At 47.3% G+C, this 14992-nt stretch overlaps 6 protein-coding genes across 6 annotated transcripts; 2 read left to right on the top strand and 4 right to left on the bottom strand.

The window, feature by feature from the left end:
- Positions 1-693: 693 nt before the first annotated feature.
- On the bottom strand, positions 694-1458 carry LOC120904217 (adult cuticle protein 1-like). Its single transcript, XM_040314044.1, has 2 exons — positions 1328-1458; positions 694-1249 (listed from the first exon to the last, which is right to left on the bottom strand). Exons 1-2 carry the CDS (start codon positions 1331-1333, stop codon positions 893-895), a joined length of 363 nt encoding a protein of 120 aa, XP_040169978.1. The 5' UTR covers positions 1334-1458; the 3' UTR covers positions 694-892.
- Positions 1459-2422: 964 nt separating this feature from the next.
- On the top strand, positions 2423-3312 carry LOC120904196 (adult cuticle protein 1-like). The gene is made up of 2 exons (XM_040314017.1): positions 2423-2558; positions 2688-3312. The coding sequence occupies exons 1-2, from the start codon at positions 2553-2555 to the stop codon at positions 3087-3089; spliced, it is 408 nt and encodes a 135-aa protein (XP_040169951.1). The 5' UTR covers positions 2423-2552; the 3' UTR covers positions 3090-3312.
- A 2421-nt stretch (positions 3313-5733) lies between these two features.
- LOC120903591 lies at positions 5734-6358 on the top strand. The gene is made up of 2 exons (XM_040313113.1): positions 5734-5843; positions 5945-6358. The coding sequence occupies exons 1-2, from the start codon at positions 5838-5840 to the stop codon at positions 6263-6265; spliced, it is 327 nt and encodes a 108-aa protein (XP_040169047.1). The 5' UTR covers positions 5734-5837; the 3' UTR covers positions 6266-6358.
- On the bottom strand, positions 6306-7407 carry LOC120903589. Its single transcript, XM_040313110.1, has 2 exons — positions 6977-7407; positions 6306-6902 (listed from the first exon to the last, which is right to left on the bottom strand). Exons 1-2 carry the CDS (start codon positions 6980-6982, stop codon positions 6414-6416), a joined length of 495 nt encoding a protein of 164 aa, XP_040169044.1. The 5' UTR covers positions 6983-7407; the 3' UTR covers positions 6306-6413.
- A 118-nt stretch (positions 7408-7525) lies between these two features.
- On the bottom strand, positions 7526-8272 carry LOC120903590 (adult cuticle protein 1-like). Its single transcript, XM_040313112.1, has 2 exons — positions 8138-8272; positions 7526-8071 (listed from the first exon to the last, which is right to left on the bottom strand). The coding sequence occupies exons 1-2, from the start codon at positions 8141-8143 to the stop codon at positions 7700-7702; spliced, it is 378 nt and encodes a 125-aa protein (XP_040169046.1). The 5' UTR covers positions 8144-8272; the 3' UTR covers positions 7526-7699.
- Positions 8273-12066: 3794 nt separating this feature from the next.
- On the bottom strand, positions 12067-14104 carry LOC120904607 (general transcriptional corepressor ssn6-like). The gene is made up of 2 exons (XM_040314717.1): positions 13197-14104; positions 12067-13127 (listed from the first exon to the last, which is right to left on the bottom strand). The coding sequence occupies exons 1-2, from the start codon at positions 13200-13202 to the stop codon at positions 12378-12380; spliced, it is 756 nt and encodes a 251-aa protein (XP_040170651.1). The 5' UTR covers positions 13203-14104; the 3' UTR covers positions 12067-12377.
- Positions 14105-14992: the final 888 nt, after the last annotated feature.

Raw genomic sequence — 14992 nt, 5'->3', positions numbered from 1 at the left:
GGCTTTCGAGACTTATCCAGTACCACGCAGCAGTCTTGTTACGGGAGGACGGCCCATATGAGGTTTGAACCCATGAGGGGCCTGTTGTTAAGTCTTGCGAATTGACGGAGCCGCCCATAGCCATTATGTCATCAACGTCAATTTACAACTTAGCCCATGCCCCGGGCAAAGGAGCTGAGTGCAACTGGATTGCAAAGTCAACCCATGCTATGGGATAATGGTAAAGAAGGGAATCCAACCATATTTGTCATTTTAACCTGTTCATGATTATGCTATCAGGACACCAAAAAACGTCTTATTATGAATATTACTAGCTTACAAAGCATAAAAACTTGTAGTTGCAAAATTGAGAGCTAAAGAACATTAAATTAATTATTATTATACATCTATCGATGTATAATAATGCAGCCAAGCAGATGGGAATGCATTGTAAAGTTCTCTATGAACAACTTTTGGTTTCAAAGTGGAGACTTTGAGTGTAAATAAGGTTAAAAATATGTTTCTTCTAGAAAAGTTCTCATTTTTTAGGTCAGTATATTGTCTGAGTTGAAGATTTACTTAAGATGTTGAAGATGTCCTGAAAACAACACTTCATCTCTTATGATATATGACTTGATCGTAATTTTCAAAAAAATACTACTATTTCAATTATGATACGACTCAACCCTAAGTAAAAAAAAAACTCAGAATATGTTATTTTTTATAAAATGCTTTGCATTATTGCCTTTATTCAAGCACTTTGCGTGAATGCAGTGGAAACGAAAACAGATCGCAAACGAACGAACTACTTAACAGCTAATGAGTATGTTATCACTTGTTCAGCGGATTTGCACACGGTGTGGGATGATGAGTTCCAGTTGAATGTTTGGGTGCGGTCTGGGTGTACTCGGACTTAGATGGTTCCCGGGGCCGGGGCCAGGTTCAGCTGCTGCTGGGAGACGGCATGTCCAGGCAGGGGCGCGACATGCACAGCACCACGGGTGGCAGTGACCGAGGTGGCTCCAGGGACAACACCGGCATGGTGAGCGACCGAGGCAGCTGGGGCATGAGGAGCGGCCAGGATGGCAGCGTGCGGGGCGGCCAGATAAGCGCCATGGTGAGCGTACGCTGGGTAGGCGGCATGGATGGCTGCCGGTGGCCACGCAGCAACTGGGTAAGCGGCCGGAAGTCCAGCGTATGGCCAGCCCCACGGAAGCACTCCAGCCTCCGAGACGACGGCAAGGGCGAGAACAACGGCAACAACGGCGACCTGTGATAATGTAGAGTAGGAGTGTTAATGCGCTCAAAGGTGAGAGTGTTGTGTCCCTTCCAGGACGAAGGAACCCACCTTCATGATGATTGAGTTGGGTGGTGTTTGGTTTGGTGCTACTGAACACTGAATTACTCTTGCTGGAGATCTGTTCGATCGAACGCTTGGACTGATTGTGATACTATTCCGAGCGTTTGGTATGGGTTTTATACCTGCACCGTCCAACGTCAGCTCCCGAGAATGCTCTGGAGCCAGAACGGTGGTCCAACTCCAGGAAGGACATGGTACGAAGAGGCAAAACACCACGCCGCTCGATCGCGTTCCGTACGATCGCGGTTACACTTTTACCGCCGCGATTGCAAACCCGCAAACCCTAACCTATCGAGCAATTAATGGTCCGGCGCGACCTCTCATCCACCGACGAAAGCCCCACGCGCAAACGCTCCACATTCCACGGTGCCTGCACCCTGTGCAAGAATACATAGCTCAGCTGGCAGCTGGTGGACCCAGATGGACGACGGCGTTGGTGTTTTGAGGTCTAGAAGGAAGTGAAAGAACCCACCCGTCGGTAAATTCTGATGTAACACAGACACTATCGCTGTAACCACTCGAGCAAATCGTTCGGTGAGAGTTGGGGACAATTGCCCGCCTTTTTTCAAGTTCAGTGATCCGTTTGGGTTAAGGCGCAAAGCGCACCAGATCTAGTACATAGCAAATCGCGTACGTCAATCGCGCAAGTCTTCGCCGACTAGCAGTGTACGCGCGTATGTAAATCGAGCATTAGTTTCGAGCATATGGTCAAATAGCGGTAGAAGCCCCACCGCATGTGTCCGCATTCTAGAGCTGACGGGGTGCTCTCGAGTGGGACCTTCGGGTCCGCGATCGGGCCAAAGTGAAAGAACATACCGCTGGTGTATATAGGAAAAAGCTTTGCCAGGGTGTTGTTGTTGTCGCTCAATGAGTGCGCCGGCTTAGTATTGCACCCATGTTGTTGTTTTTTGTTGTTGTGTGTGTATGTACCTTATTCTCAACTGCACCCCGCATGACGCTGGTGTTCGCAAGGTGTTGTTGGTGGTGGGAGATTATGCACATGCACAATTGCACCGGGTGCACATGCGCGCCAAACGGTACCGAGGTCGAGGCGTACCGTTGGCGGCCGGTATCTGATCGGTCGCCGTTGGTTTAGGCAGGCAGGAGTTTCCGTATAAAAACCGGCAGGCGGTCCTCGGTAAGGCATCATAACCTCCACAACCGTTCAAAAGTAACCACCCGAAACAACCGCTCCCATACCAAAACCACCAAAATGAAGGTACGTTTTGCCAAAACGGAGTGTTTTGTAGACGGTTTGCGTCATTAAAACAAAAAAATTGAATATTTTTTGGAAAAATTTTCAAAATTTCCCAAAATCCACTAACTTTGCTCCTTCCCCAACCCACAGTGCATGGTAGCTGCAGTCATCTTGGCCCTGGCCGTCGTTTCGGAAGCCGGACTCCTGCCGTACGGTGGCTGGCCTTATGGTCATCTGGCTGCCCCGACCGTCATCCAGTCGAATGTGCTGGCCCACCCGTACGGTGCGATCTCGCACGCCGCCATCCACGCTGCTTACGCTCCGCATGCTGCCATCCTGGCCGCGCCGCACGCTGCCATTCTGGCCGCTCCACATGCTGCCATCTTGGCCGCTCCGCATGCCCCAGCTGCGTCGGTCGCTCACCATGCTGGAGTCGTCCCTGGAGCCACCTCCGTCACTGCTACCCGAGGTGCTGTGCATGTCGCGCCCCTGCCTGGACATGCCGTCTCCCAGCAGCAGCTGAACCTGGCCCCGGCCCCTGGCACGCTCTAAGCCATCCCATCCCCTAGTCAGTGTGCCCCCGGTTCGGGTGCTCTGGAACATTCTATCTCTTACCATCTGTCGTCTATCGCTATATTGTTCAAAAGTTACGCTATCCCGATTTGAATGGTAGAGTTACATCGTTCGACCCCCACTTCATTCGGACCTGGAACGCGCGTGTGTGTGTTTGAATAAAACGAACAAACCAAATTTGGTTTCATTTTTCTCATTAAAACTAGATGCACAATTTATTTTGGGGCAATATTGAAAGAAAAGTCAAACGGAAAGTGTACATGATGATTTCGATCCTCGTGAGAGTTTGTCAAACGCAGTTCACTATATCGTCAATTGGAACAAGAAGAGCCTTGTATGGTATAATATCATAGAAGACGATCATGATCTGCTACTATGCTTATTAATAGTGTAGGAATGGTTTGTTTGTTCATGATCTACTGATCATGTAACTGTATTACTTCTCACGCTACCAAGGTAAGCAAGTCGTTCTGTCCGGCTAAGGGTTTGGTCCAATAAAACATCACGGCATGTCGTATGCTAATTAAGGTAGTTAACAATGTATCGGACTGCTTTACATTTATTAACTGCTTGGTGATCCAGGCAAGTGAATATTAGAAGTATTGTAGTCAAGTAATTATATGCATTCATAAAGACTTACAATTAGTGCTTTCGTAGCAAAACTAGTACTTCAACTAGTACTTTCGTAGTAATAATGTACCCTTTATTTCCTATCGGTGTCGTACTTTCTCGTGAGAGGATATGGAACCGAGACGGAGTGCTAACAATATTCTTCAAGCGAAATCGACTGTCAGGACATTTGAACTATCAACAAGGAAGGATGGATTGAATTGACAATCCTGACTGACCTAAACCATGGTTTGGTCTAAAAGTAAGTCACGCAGTTCTAGCTATAAGTTGGTTGGAATAGTTTATAGAGGCTTTGGCTCCAACGGAGTTCTTTCGCCTAACTATAAGTTGGTCATAGCTTTATGTACCTTGCATAGTTCATAAAATAATATAATGTATCAGGACTGTTCCTTATGAATAACAGATGATCAAAGCTGCTTAAAACGTCTGGGTGTCAAGTGAAGCTCGAAGTTTACTAATAGAAAAGGCACAAGTAATTGGAAGTAAGATCAACATCTGCTTGGTTATGAGCGGTGAGTTCAGATCCAGTATGGACCAAGTTGCCCCTCATTTCCCCGATGATCCTCTTCTAGTGTCAGAAAATTGATTGATTAAGACAGGTTTATATTGAATAAGATCACCAAATAAGAGCTTTTTGTTGTGTTCCATTCCTAGCATTTCTTCACTATTTATTATATCATTCTTCATTTTCATAAAAATAATGGTAAATTGCACTCTATATCATGATCTAGATCCTATAAGTAGTATATGTGTACTTTGAAGGCATCAGGATAATGCTGAATATCTTGAAATACAAGCAACCTCCCGATACTGTTATTGTCTCTAATCGCACCCGGACACTGCAGACAACCTTAACAAGGACTCGACGTAAATTGTAAACTGTAACGCCAAGGTATTGACGGCAGAAAACCAGTACCCCTGGCTGCAATGTTACTGTGTGTTGAGTCACAAACAAGTAGCACTGGATCTAGTTCTACTAGCGCAAACGATCTTAGTATGAACCGTAACAAATCTTGATAGCAGTAGCATTATAATCGGTAGGAATGGACCACGGTTAAAGTATGATTTGAAATACACAAAAAAAACTGATACAAATGTAAAATATGATCGATAGCTGTTACTTAAAATGAGTCATCTAACGTGAGGTTTTCAGAATGGTTTAATTCTCGTTCTAAGCACATGTTCTGTTGACACCATTTGTCACAGTAAACTCCCACACGTGTGCAACACGGATCTCGAGCCTCTCAAAAGGCATTGCACTTCAGTTTGCATTGTGGGGGGCTTGTGTTGTTCCAGTTCTTTGAGATTAAAAACACAACCCATGTAACTTCCTTCTTGAGTGGAGCCGCCGAAGGTGTGAAAGCTTAACGCCCAGCCGCCTGTCGCCACCCCCGGCATGACTAATGCCGATAAAGAACAGTTCAACGACAGGGGGAAAGCACCCTATTGGTAGCAACTGCACGCTGGCCACCAAATCATAAGCACTGGTTTGTCACGCGTGGGCCAAGCTATCGATTAATGGAAGTGAGAAAAGGCACCAGCCGAGCATACTGTCCCGATTGACTGTGAACTTGCGCAGCCGTTTTGTGTTTGGTTCTTGTTCTACCGCCGGGATATAGCGTGGCGGACCAATGTCAAGCCGGGGCGGGAAACTAGAAATGGACCTAGAAATGTGCACTAGAAATTAAAAGACACCCCACGGATTGATTGTGGCGGCGTGCAATGTTCTAGCCGTACGGCGTGCACATTTGCAAACTAAACCCTGCCCCGAAGCGTGAACTTGGGTGGAGTCCATATCCTGGAGTCTACGGGTAATGGAAGAAAAATAAAGCCACATTGCCATAAAAATGGGTGCACGCTGGTCGGGTCGGGCTGCCGTTTGTTGTTGTGGTTTTTTTTTATACAATGTCACATTCTGGTTCTGTAGGTCGTCCACTTGTGGGAGGCGTCCTAGTTCTCTAATCAAAGCAAACAAAACCACGGAAACTTCATAAGGGTATAAAAGGCTATGGACAAGAAGTTAGAATTGTTACTTTAACTCATTTCCTCGTCCAGATCGGGACAGAACGCCGGAGTAGCAGCAGCAAAATAACACCGATGGATGTAAGTATTCGACCCAAGAAACAAGCAAAAGTTACCGGAAAACGTGTAGTGTTTGTGCTCAAGTGACGTTCTCAATTGGTTTCCTTCCTTCTGAAACAAAGCCCTTCAGCAGAGTGCTCAGAATTGCACTGGCAATCGGTATCGTGTCATCGTTTGTAGGCCGCATGGACGCATCGTTTCCCGGTTTGTCGCTGGAAGGATGGCCTTACTTCTATCCACTCGGACCGTGGCACGATCACACCCCAATCCAACCGTACAACGAGCCCGTCCCGATCATTCCTGTTGTGGCAGCGCAGCTGGCGGAATATCCTGGCGCGATGTCGATCGCCGCAACACGAGGCGCTGTTCATATAGCACCACTTCCAGGACATTCGATTTCACAGTTCCAATACAACCTGGACGGTCCACCGGGGACGTACTAGAACACACACACGTACATTAAAAACACGCAACACTGTTCACTTAAAACTTAGTCAATAAACAGCTGTATTTCTCGCAGAACTCTCCCACCGGAACACAACACTGGCTGGTAACTGATTTGCGTTGATTTGTTTGAGAAGCTTTCAGGCATTAGCGTGGGTCCTGTGCGAGAACCTTCTTCATGAGCGCCGGTGCAACGTAGTGGTTGGTGCTGTAGCCCTGGCCCTTGATGAACACGTTCGGCACTGCCCAGGGGCCCGGCTTACCACGGTGCACCGGGACGTACGCAACGAGCGGCGAGGATGGAGCGATAAAGCTTAGGTACCGATCGTCGGGCAGGAACAGATCCTGCTGGTGTTGGGTGGGCTGGTGAAAGTGTTGCTGTGGGAGCGACTGTTGGTGTGGGAAGTGTAGCAGTGGTTCCGTGGGAAAGTAAGGATGTGAGTGCGTAGTGTCGGGAAAGCGCACAATCGGATGTTCCTGTAGAAGGCCCGTTTCCACGTTCTCGAAATAGCGGGTCCGCGGGAAGTATCCTTCATCGAGCGGGTGTACCGGTACGTACGGTGTGAAGAGTGCCAGGTTGGTGGAGTGTGCCGCACAGTTTGTAACGACAACACACAACAAAACGGTTACAAAGAGCTGTAAAAAAAAAAGAAAAATCGAACGGTGTCAGTGAAATGAACCAAGCAAAGTGTCAGTAAAGAGTATCTTACCTGCATGGTTTCTTGTGATGGGCGGCTGTGTGTCTTCAGAGAGAAAAGCCCCTTCGAATGTGGCTACCGTGCCGGGCGGTCAAACACAAAGTGGATCATCCTCAACGCTGGTGATCTTGTTTTATAACGAAAGAAATGTGGAATCACAGTGGCCCAGTGTGTAAAGCGGATGCGTCTGCGCAATTGATCCTTACGCAATATGGATCTGCGTCGGTGGTCCATGCGAGTGCATCATAAAACAGGTGGAACATGGTGGACCTTTTACGCGTGTGTTTGTGTGTCTGTGTGAGTTTTAAGTTGCGAGGTGGAAGATGTTGGGCGCGATACCTACCCATGCCAAGTTCAGCCGAGGGTGAAAGTTATGCGTAAACTTGACCCACAACTGGAGTGTAGCGCCATACTGTGTGTGTTAGTGAATGTTGTCGGGAAAGATAAGATAGTTTAGAGTTTGTTTTCTGCACGAAAACAAAGGTAAGATAGAGCCTAATGGAAATGTTGCATGAATGAGGAGCCTCTCTAATGATCTATTGCGTCGAAAAGATTGCTCTGTTTCATTTGCTTGAATTATGCATTTATTTGCAGATGTAAAATAGATTCGGCAGAGTTTTCGGTAATACAAGCTCGTCCTAACCGCGTGCCATAATACGAACAAGTTTGACTAAGCAGGCACGGCTCCCGGTTGGACAAGCATCACTCAGAACACATGCGCGCGAGCGCGGCGATCTATTCCGATCCTGGAGCAGGGGCCAGGTTCAGCTGCGTCTGCGACACGGAATGTCCTGGCAGTGGGGCCACGTGAACAGCGCCACGCGTTGCCGAAACGGCTGTCGCTCCCGGTGCTGGAGCAAGCGCAACTACGGTCGGTCCGAGGGGAGATGGTGCCAGCAGAAGGGTAGGCGTTCCGTTGACATCTACCGCAACCGGTGCCGGCAGGGCATGGACGACCGTCGGTGGTGGGTTAGACTGGATCACGGTTGCACCAGGAACGGTAAGTCCTGCAGGGAGCGCGAGCGCATATCCAGGTGCAAGAGCAAGCGGAATTACTGATCCTTCAGCGATCAGCGCGGTCGCGGCAAGCACGAGAACTGCGATGCACTGTGAAAAGATGGGCGTTGTTGTACCTAGTAATCCTTTGCTGATTGTAACTCCTTCAATACATACCTTCATGGTGATATCTTTGGAGTAGAGCACTAAAACACGAGGAAAACGGAGGCTTTTAACTTGCAATTGCAACACACTTCGTTCGACACTGCAGATCAGACTCTGATGATCTACGGTACTACGAGTCTTGTATTTATATCTAACCCCTCTGACAGAGGGGACCTGTCCGGCTAGGGTGCTCCTAGGGAAGAAGATTTCCACACGGGGGCAGTTGGCCGGCAAAGATGCTGAATTAATTACCCCCCCGAGTCGTATGTATATCGCTCAAACTTGGCAGAACATTTCATCAGCATTTTGAAGTGACCGTGTGGTGCACGAGATGGGACGCTCCATTTTAGGACCGGTTCAATCCAGCAGGGTTTGGCGATGGAATTAGATTACAATAATTATTAGCATACATTACATATAAGCGAACTGCTGACGGTGGGGCTTGTACCGTGCCACGCGTCAGAACAGACGCCGAGACATCTGATCGGACGACGTAAGGAAGTGTGTGATGTAACGCGACATCAGCTGGCTGGGTTTGGTATTGCCATGTGGGGCGGCAGGCGAAATGTATTCTAACACCGATTGATGACGTCGGAATTCTAACAACTCTGTTGATATCTTGACGATTCTGTGGCTGGACAGATTGGAGACACTTTATAGGCACACCTTAGAAACCAGATGCTACAACAATCTGGTTTATTTGCAATTCTTGGCCATTGCAAGGGAGAAACACCGTTATCGCTAAGTGCTATAAAAGCAGAAATCAATTGTTCTGCCATGGATAGTTTGTTTGGATTGTTTGAAGCCGTCAGGTTGCATTTTATTCGGAATTTTGTGCGTTTACCCATTCTCTAGAAGAATATGGAAATACAGAAACCTTAAAAACAAAAATCGGAAATAAATATCTGCATATATCTTCATGATAACAAGTTTGTCAATTTTTTGAAAACTGCAATCAAAAGCTGCTAAAACTTTTCGGATTTCAGAAGAAACAAGGATCAAGAGGTCTCATTAGAACAATAAAATGTCTCTGATAAATTGGTTAAAGATAGCTTCATGAAGCTGTGAATCGATTCTTCCAGTGAGTATTTCTCCATTGTATCTCAACAGCTTCTGAAAGATCAAGTCAAAACTGATCACTGAAGATCATTGTCAAGATCATTTTATAATGTTGATTGTAAGCTAAAGATACTCACCAAAATATCACAAAGTCCTATTCTGGCTCTAACGTGGAACAAAATATACCAAGAAGTGTGCGGTATTCTTTATGTCAGTTGTGGAGCACGTTCTAGCTAGGTAGCAAAGCTTCCGAGTGCTTTGTGTTATTCCTTCTGCTATTGACCTTAGCCACTAAGTAGATGTATGGTACTGAAACTACTTCATAGTTAGACCAGCCGTATACTTTTAGCATTGTAAGGTCCACTACAATTATGTCTCTATATATCTTTATGATTGACATATAGACAGTTAAAGAGCATCAAGGGAAACTAAACTGGCTGTCCCCATGTCCCAAATAACCACCCTGATAAAGACCTTACTATACGCTTTAAAGCTGCATCTGATCTTTTTTCATTCTTGAGCCACAATTTGACGGAAAGCTTAATATGTCGAGCTGCAAAGACGTCAAAGCATTTTGCGCCAATATTTCAACAACCGCCGCTACAAATCGGTACAGCGAACGATTAATTGTTCGGCTGACTGTATTTTTCCGAGCTAATACCTTTTCTTACGAGCCGCATACTTCATGCTTAAGGCGTAGTACGACAAATGTGTATGGAATTGTAGTTACAAACCCAAACAAGAACGAAAAAACGAAAAAAAAACCCTCGTAAATCTGCTCGACCTACTCGGACACCCTGCACGGTTGAGCGGCAGGACAAGTTTTATTGCTCACGATAATGCTACGAGGTAAAAAAAACGCAGTAACTAAATAAGAAAATACCAACCCCTGCACCACCGTGCAACCACACGCTGAAATGCAAAGCCATTGATCTGCAGTGAGTAAGCCGTGCAGGCGCTCGAAAAACAGGCCCCAGCAAGCGGTAGTTCTGGTACATTCCACTTCCCGCTTCCAAAGGTGCACCGTTTTCGCAGCGCTTAAAAAGGTACTGCTGCTGCTGCCCTCTACCACTGTGGCACCCTTCCCTTTGGGCCGCTTAGCGCCAGCATCTTGCGCAGGAATGTGACATTGATCTTGACGATCGAGAGCACGCGCTGGTCGCGTTTGTCGTTCGCGCGTGTTTCTGCGCTGGGCTGGAACGCGGATGGCTTTCGCTTTTACATCTGGCGGGGGTTGTTTAGCGCGTTTTTTTTGTATCGACCCCGTGGCTATCTTGTGGCAGTTGTTGGTGTTTTTTTTTATTTGGGGCAGTTTTTACTCTCCCACTCTCGCTCTCTGTGCTTCAGTGCGTTTTTCTCCGGCAGTAAAGCTTGTCACCCGTAACGGGCTTTACGAAGTAGGGGCGTCGATTTTTGGAAGGCGCGTGGTAAATTACCTCCCTGCTTCGAGCAACGGTGGGGATGGAGCGTGATTTTGAGGTGCAGCTTTGATCGTTGTTATTAGTTTTTTATCCTTCGCTTCGCTTTTAACTACTAAATGCGCACCCACATATGTACGACTGTGACCGGAGAGGGTAAAGTGTAATCGGGCAAATGGTTTCGATGGCGAAATTAAATTAGACGGCATTAACACTCACCCACGCCAACGTTCATAGGGGACTGAAATGGGAACCCAAATCCACTGCATGAGAAGGATTGCTAAACCCTTAATTGACAAGTAGGATGGTTTATGATTAATTACAACAATAATAATATTTTTTTATATTTTTTACACTATTGTGTTATTCGGGAGGTGTTACTTCATTGCTATAATATCGTACGTTGTTCCCAATCTTACCTATTTGGGAAAATACGCTGCCATTGTAAGGGTTAACCTGAACTTATTTCCCCAATAAACGACCCAATCAATCGTTTCAACCCCCTTTTTTAATGCTAGGCATGTTTTCACAGTTTGATTTCGATCGACAACAATACGGCACCGCAAGGAGAACCGTCTGACGATGGATGGAGCAATTTTTCCGATATTTCCCTGTATTGCACCATCGAATCAAATCAAACTGACCAGTCTGCATGGTCTTTCCCCCTTGCTCACTCGTTGTCCCTTGCCTGTGGAATCACAAGAATGTAGGAAGGCAGCACGGCTCTGGACGACAACTTACGCCGCGGCATCTACCTTCCCAATCCCAGACGCTAATACAGGTCGCAAGGTGTAATGAAATGTACACAGCGAGAAAACGAAATTTCAAAATATCATGCTTGCGTGCCGGGAACACCGAATATCGTGTGTTTTTGCGCCGCAGTGTAACCGCCAAACAGCCTGCGTCCGTGCATAGATAGACGGTTGGGATTGGGCTGATGTAATCTGATCGATCGAACACTGGTGGGTACTCGAAAAACTTTGCACACTCACGAAAGGCGCGATCAAGAAGTAGAGCACAAGGAAATGACGCCTAAACGGAGGCATGATCTAGCGTCTACCCTGGTCGTTGTTCGTTGGAGTGTGTAGGAGTGCATCGCCACAGGTGGTTGGGAATTTCGTCTGGTGAGTGAGTGTTGTTTTAAGCCTGCAATATTGGACTTTAAAACATTGATCCTCGAGAATGAGCAATAGCTTGGCGGGGCTGGGAAGCGGAATGCGGGATTGATTTGCATACGTGAGTTCAAGGAGGTATTTTTACTTTCATTTTAGGGTTATTTATTGGACCAGGAACAGATGGAACGTGTTCTCGCATGCGACTAAAGAACGCGTTCGGGTCGCGTAATTGGTTGTTGTGCTGACGAAATGATGGTTGATCGTGTCGTGAGACGCATGGGCGGATATTGTTAGAAGCTTCTAGCAAGGGGCAACATATTGACAATTTGTTAAGATTAAAACTAGTGTATAGTTTTAGATTTATTACTGGAAAGCTGTACTTTATTCAGAACAATGATGACAACATTCTAGCTTTGAGGCATTTCAAACATCGATCATGCAATAAATAGATTACCCAAACAACTTCGTCACACAAGCCTGATGATCGTTCCAAGACACCACTGCATCAAGAATTCATCATCCTACTGTTAATTTTATTACCATGTAGCTTTATTTGTTTACAGCACTACGGCAACATCAATTTCGCTAGCAAACGGAACCATGAACCGATTTATGGGTATGATTAAAAGGCGCTAAAACCGGCTGGAAGCCGCTTCTGTTCTACAGCTTCTGTTCGGTGGTGCCGGGTGCGATCAGCTTCTGGTCGACGGTGTGTCCCGGCAGCGGTGCAACGTGTACCGAGCCGGCGTTAATGGCTTCGTACCGCGCGACGGGTGACTTGTCCGCCCCAGTACCATACTCCGTGCCGAAGGTGGCAATGTCCTTCACCACTGTCGCACCACTCGCACCGGACGTTACTGGGCCAGCCGATCCGCTGTTTACACCGCTAGAGGGCGCTGGAGCTGCGACGACCGCTGGTGGCGTTGGGAGTGCCGCTGGCTGGGCATTGTTATTGGTACCGTAGTTTAGCGAGGAGTAGGAAACGGCTGCTGCATCCGAGTGTGGAAGTCCGTGGCGTACGACCTGCACTTGAGGGGCACCGACCTGCTGTACGTTGGCGTACGGAGGTACAACCAGTCCTGGCAGCAGTTGTTGCTGTTGAGGCACTTGAGGCACTTGCGGTTGTGGCACCTGAATCGGGAGCTGGAAAGGATACTGCCCAGCATACGGTAGCGGATATTGAGCTGGGAATGGCACAGGAACTGGTGGAAGCTGTGCTGCCGGTACGGGCTGGACAAATGGATACTGCTGAGCTGGTAGGAGCTGTGGAACGGCGTATGGATTCACTACATTCGGACCAACAATTGGCTGCCAGTCGTTGTACTGCACCAAACCCTCATTGTAGTACGACGGATCAATCAACTGCTGAGCACTGGCAAGTGCTAGAACTGACACTGCTGCTATCAGAACCTGGAACGATTGAAGCACTTGGCGTTTTAGGTTCATGTTTTCACTTTACCAAACTGATCTGCACCTCACCTTCATGATGTATTGATAGAGGATCACGCACTGCAGCCAAACACTCCTCGCACTAACTCACCCGACACGGTTTTGATTGGAAAAATCACCGGCCGATCAGTTTTATATGACGTGTGGCTTTTTCACGCCGATTGGAAAATTGCGAAATCTTCTCATCATTGCGGGCACGCGTGCTCGTGTGTAGTGGGAGTGTTTAGAGTTCGCTGGAAGGTCATCACGGTGTCGCTGGTGGACAGCTAATGGTCACTTTCTAGGTCGCACCATCGGTAGTGATCGCGTAGCAAACGGTGAAAACGGCACTCGAGCCGGTGGTGCCACCACGCTTGAAGTTTCGGTCGATTCCACACGGCTTTGAGGCGTGCGGAAGTGGACGCAAACGCAATTTGGAATAGGATTTCCTTCACAAACAAAAACGGATGAGGAAAGCCTTGTCAAAGCGAGATTGATTTGAAGTCGTTATCGGTCGATAAAATTGCACGATCCAATGGCGCCGTGACTCGATCGTGTCTCAACGGTGTGTTGTTGTACTTCTTAAAACAAAACTGTAATAATCGTCATCGTTTATTCATGACCGGCTGAGCGCTGTCAACGGATATCCGTGCATTTGGAATTTGTTGTTGTGCAAGAACGGACTTGTATTCGACGACGGGACAGTGCCGCCGAAGGTGTCGCCAAACTGTCCAGCTTCCAGTTTCCTTATTCAGATGCAGTGTGCGCGGGAACGATTGTTTAATCAGTGGATTACTTAATGCAGCCCGCGTACCAATAACGTACGGCAAGGGTTTGGTGCCTCCATTGGTGCTGTTGCTGTTTCGCTGCAATACTGGTCCACCTTTGCAAGGACCTGACGTACCTGACGCCCGTAAAAGAACACAACCCCACAGGAGCACTTGTGCGTCAGTGTGCGAACAGGGCCGCATGGGCAGCATTTGATCTACCAATTACTTCATACCCCAGGCAGCGCTGGGAATGGAGCACGGGATCCAACCGTACGGGTGGCTGGGCGGAACGATCTGAACGATCGAAACAAGTTTTCCCTTCTTGGGCAGTGGTACGGAGCCCGTCCATTGTCCGACCGTCGGTGCGAGGCTTTGTCCCAAGCCCTGGTGGAGCAGTTTGCTGCCTTCTCGTTTTGGTGTTTGGGTTGAGCGGTTTGGGTTCCTCGCTTGCCGTCGCATTGCACTCGTGCAGACAGCATTGCAGGAAGCCCGATCGGACCGATCGGAGTGCGGTTGCGCGTACTGCCCTCTGAGAACATGTTTCCCGCTTGCGCGCATACTTTGCGCATAAGCACACTTGCGCGTTGTTTGCGTTTGCGCTGCCCGGATGTTTGTGTGTGAACCCTTCGCGTACGGTGGTTTGGCGGGGCAGCCTTTTTTTCGTTCGATTACTATTATTGGCCGCAAAACCGGTAAGGCGGCGGAGTGAATTAGTCTCGATGCTGGGTAAGTAGATCGTTTCGTTGCACTTGATATGTGGGCGCATGAATTGCGCATTGGTTTCGTTCGATTTTGATTGCTGGTGGTCTTGGGAAGATATTTCATATTTATATTTATTTATTTTGAAATAAATATCCTCTCTTCATGGCTGAATTTTGTAGTTACAGCAAGTTGTATTAAACAAATCCATGTTAAATGAATAAAACTTTGATGTCCTTATTGGTACATTCTAAGCAATCAAGTCAAATAATAAAGAGACAAAGCATACACAATCTAATCGTACAGAGTGAGAGAGCGAAACAAAATCAACCTCATAAATGGTCGCAACGGAATCAAGGTTACTGCCGCCTTTCTATA

This window comes from Anopheles arabiensis, chromosome 3 (assembly GCF_016920715.1).
Source record: "Anopheles arabiensis isolate DONGOLA chromosome 3, AaraD3, whole genome shotgun sequence".
Taxonomy (NCBI): Eukaryota; Metazoa; Arthropoda; class Insecta; order Diptera; family Culicidae; genus Anopheles; species Anopheles arabiensis.
Note: the sequence above shows the minus strand (reverse complement) of the source record. Positions and strands in the feature narration are given on the sequence as shown.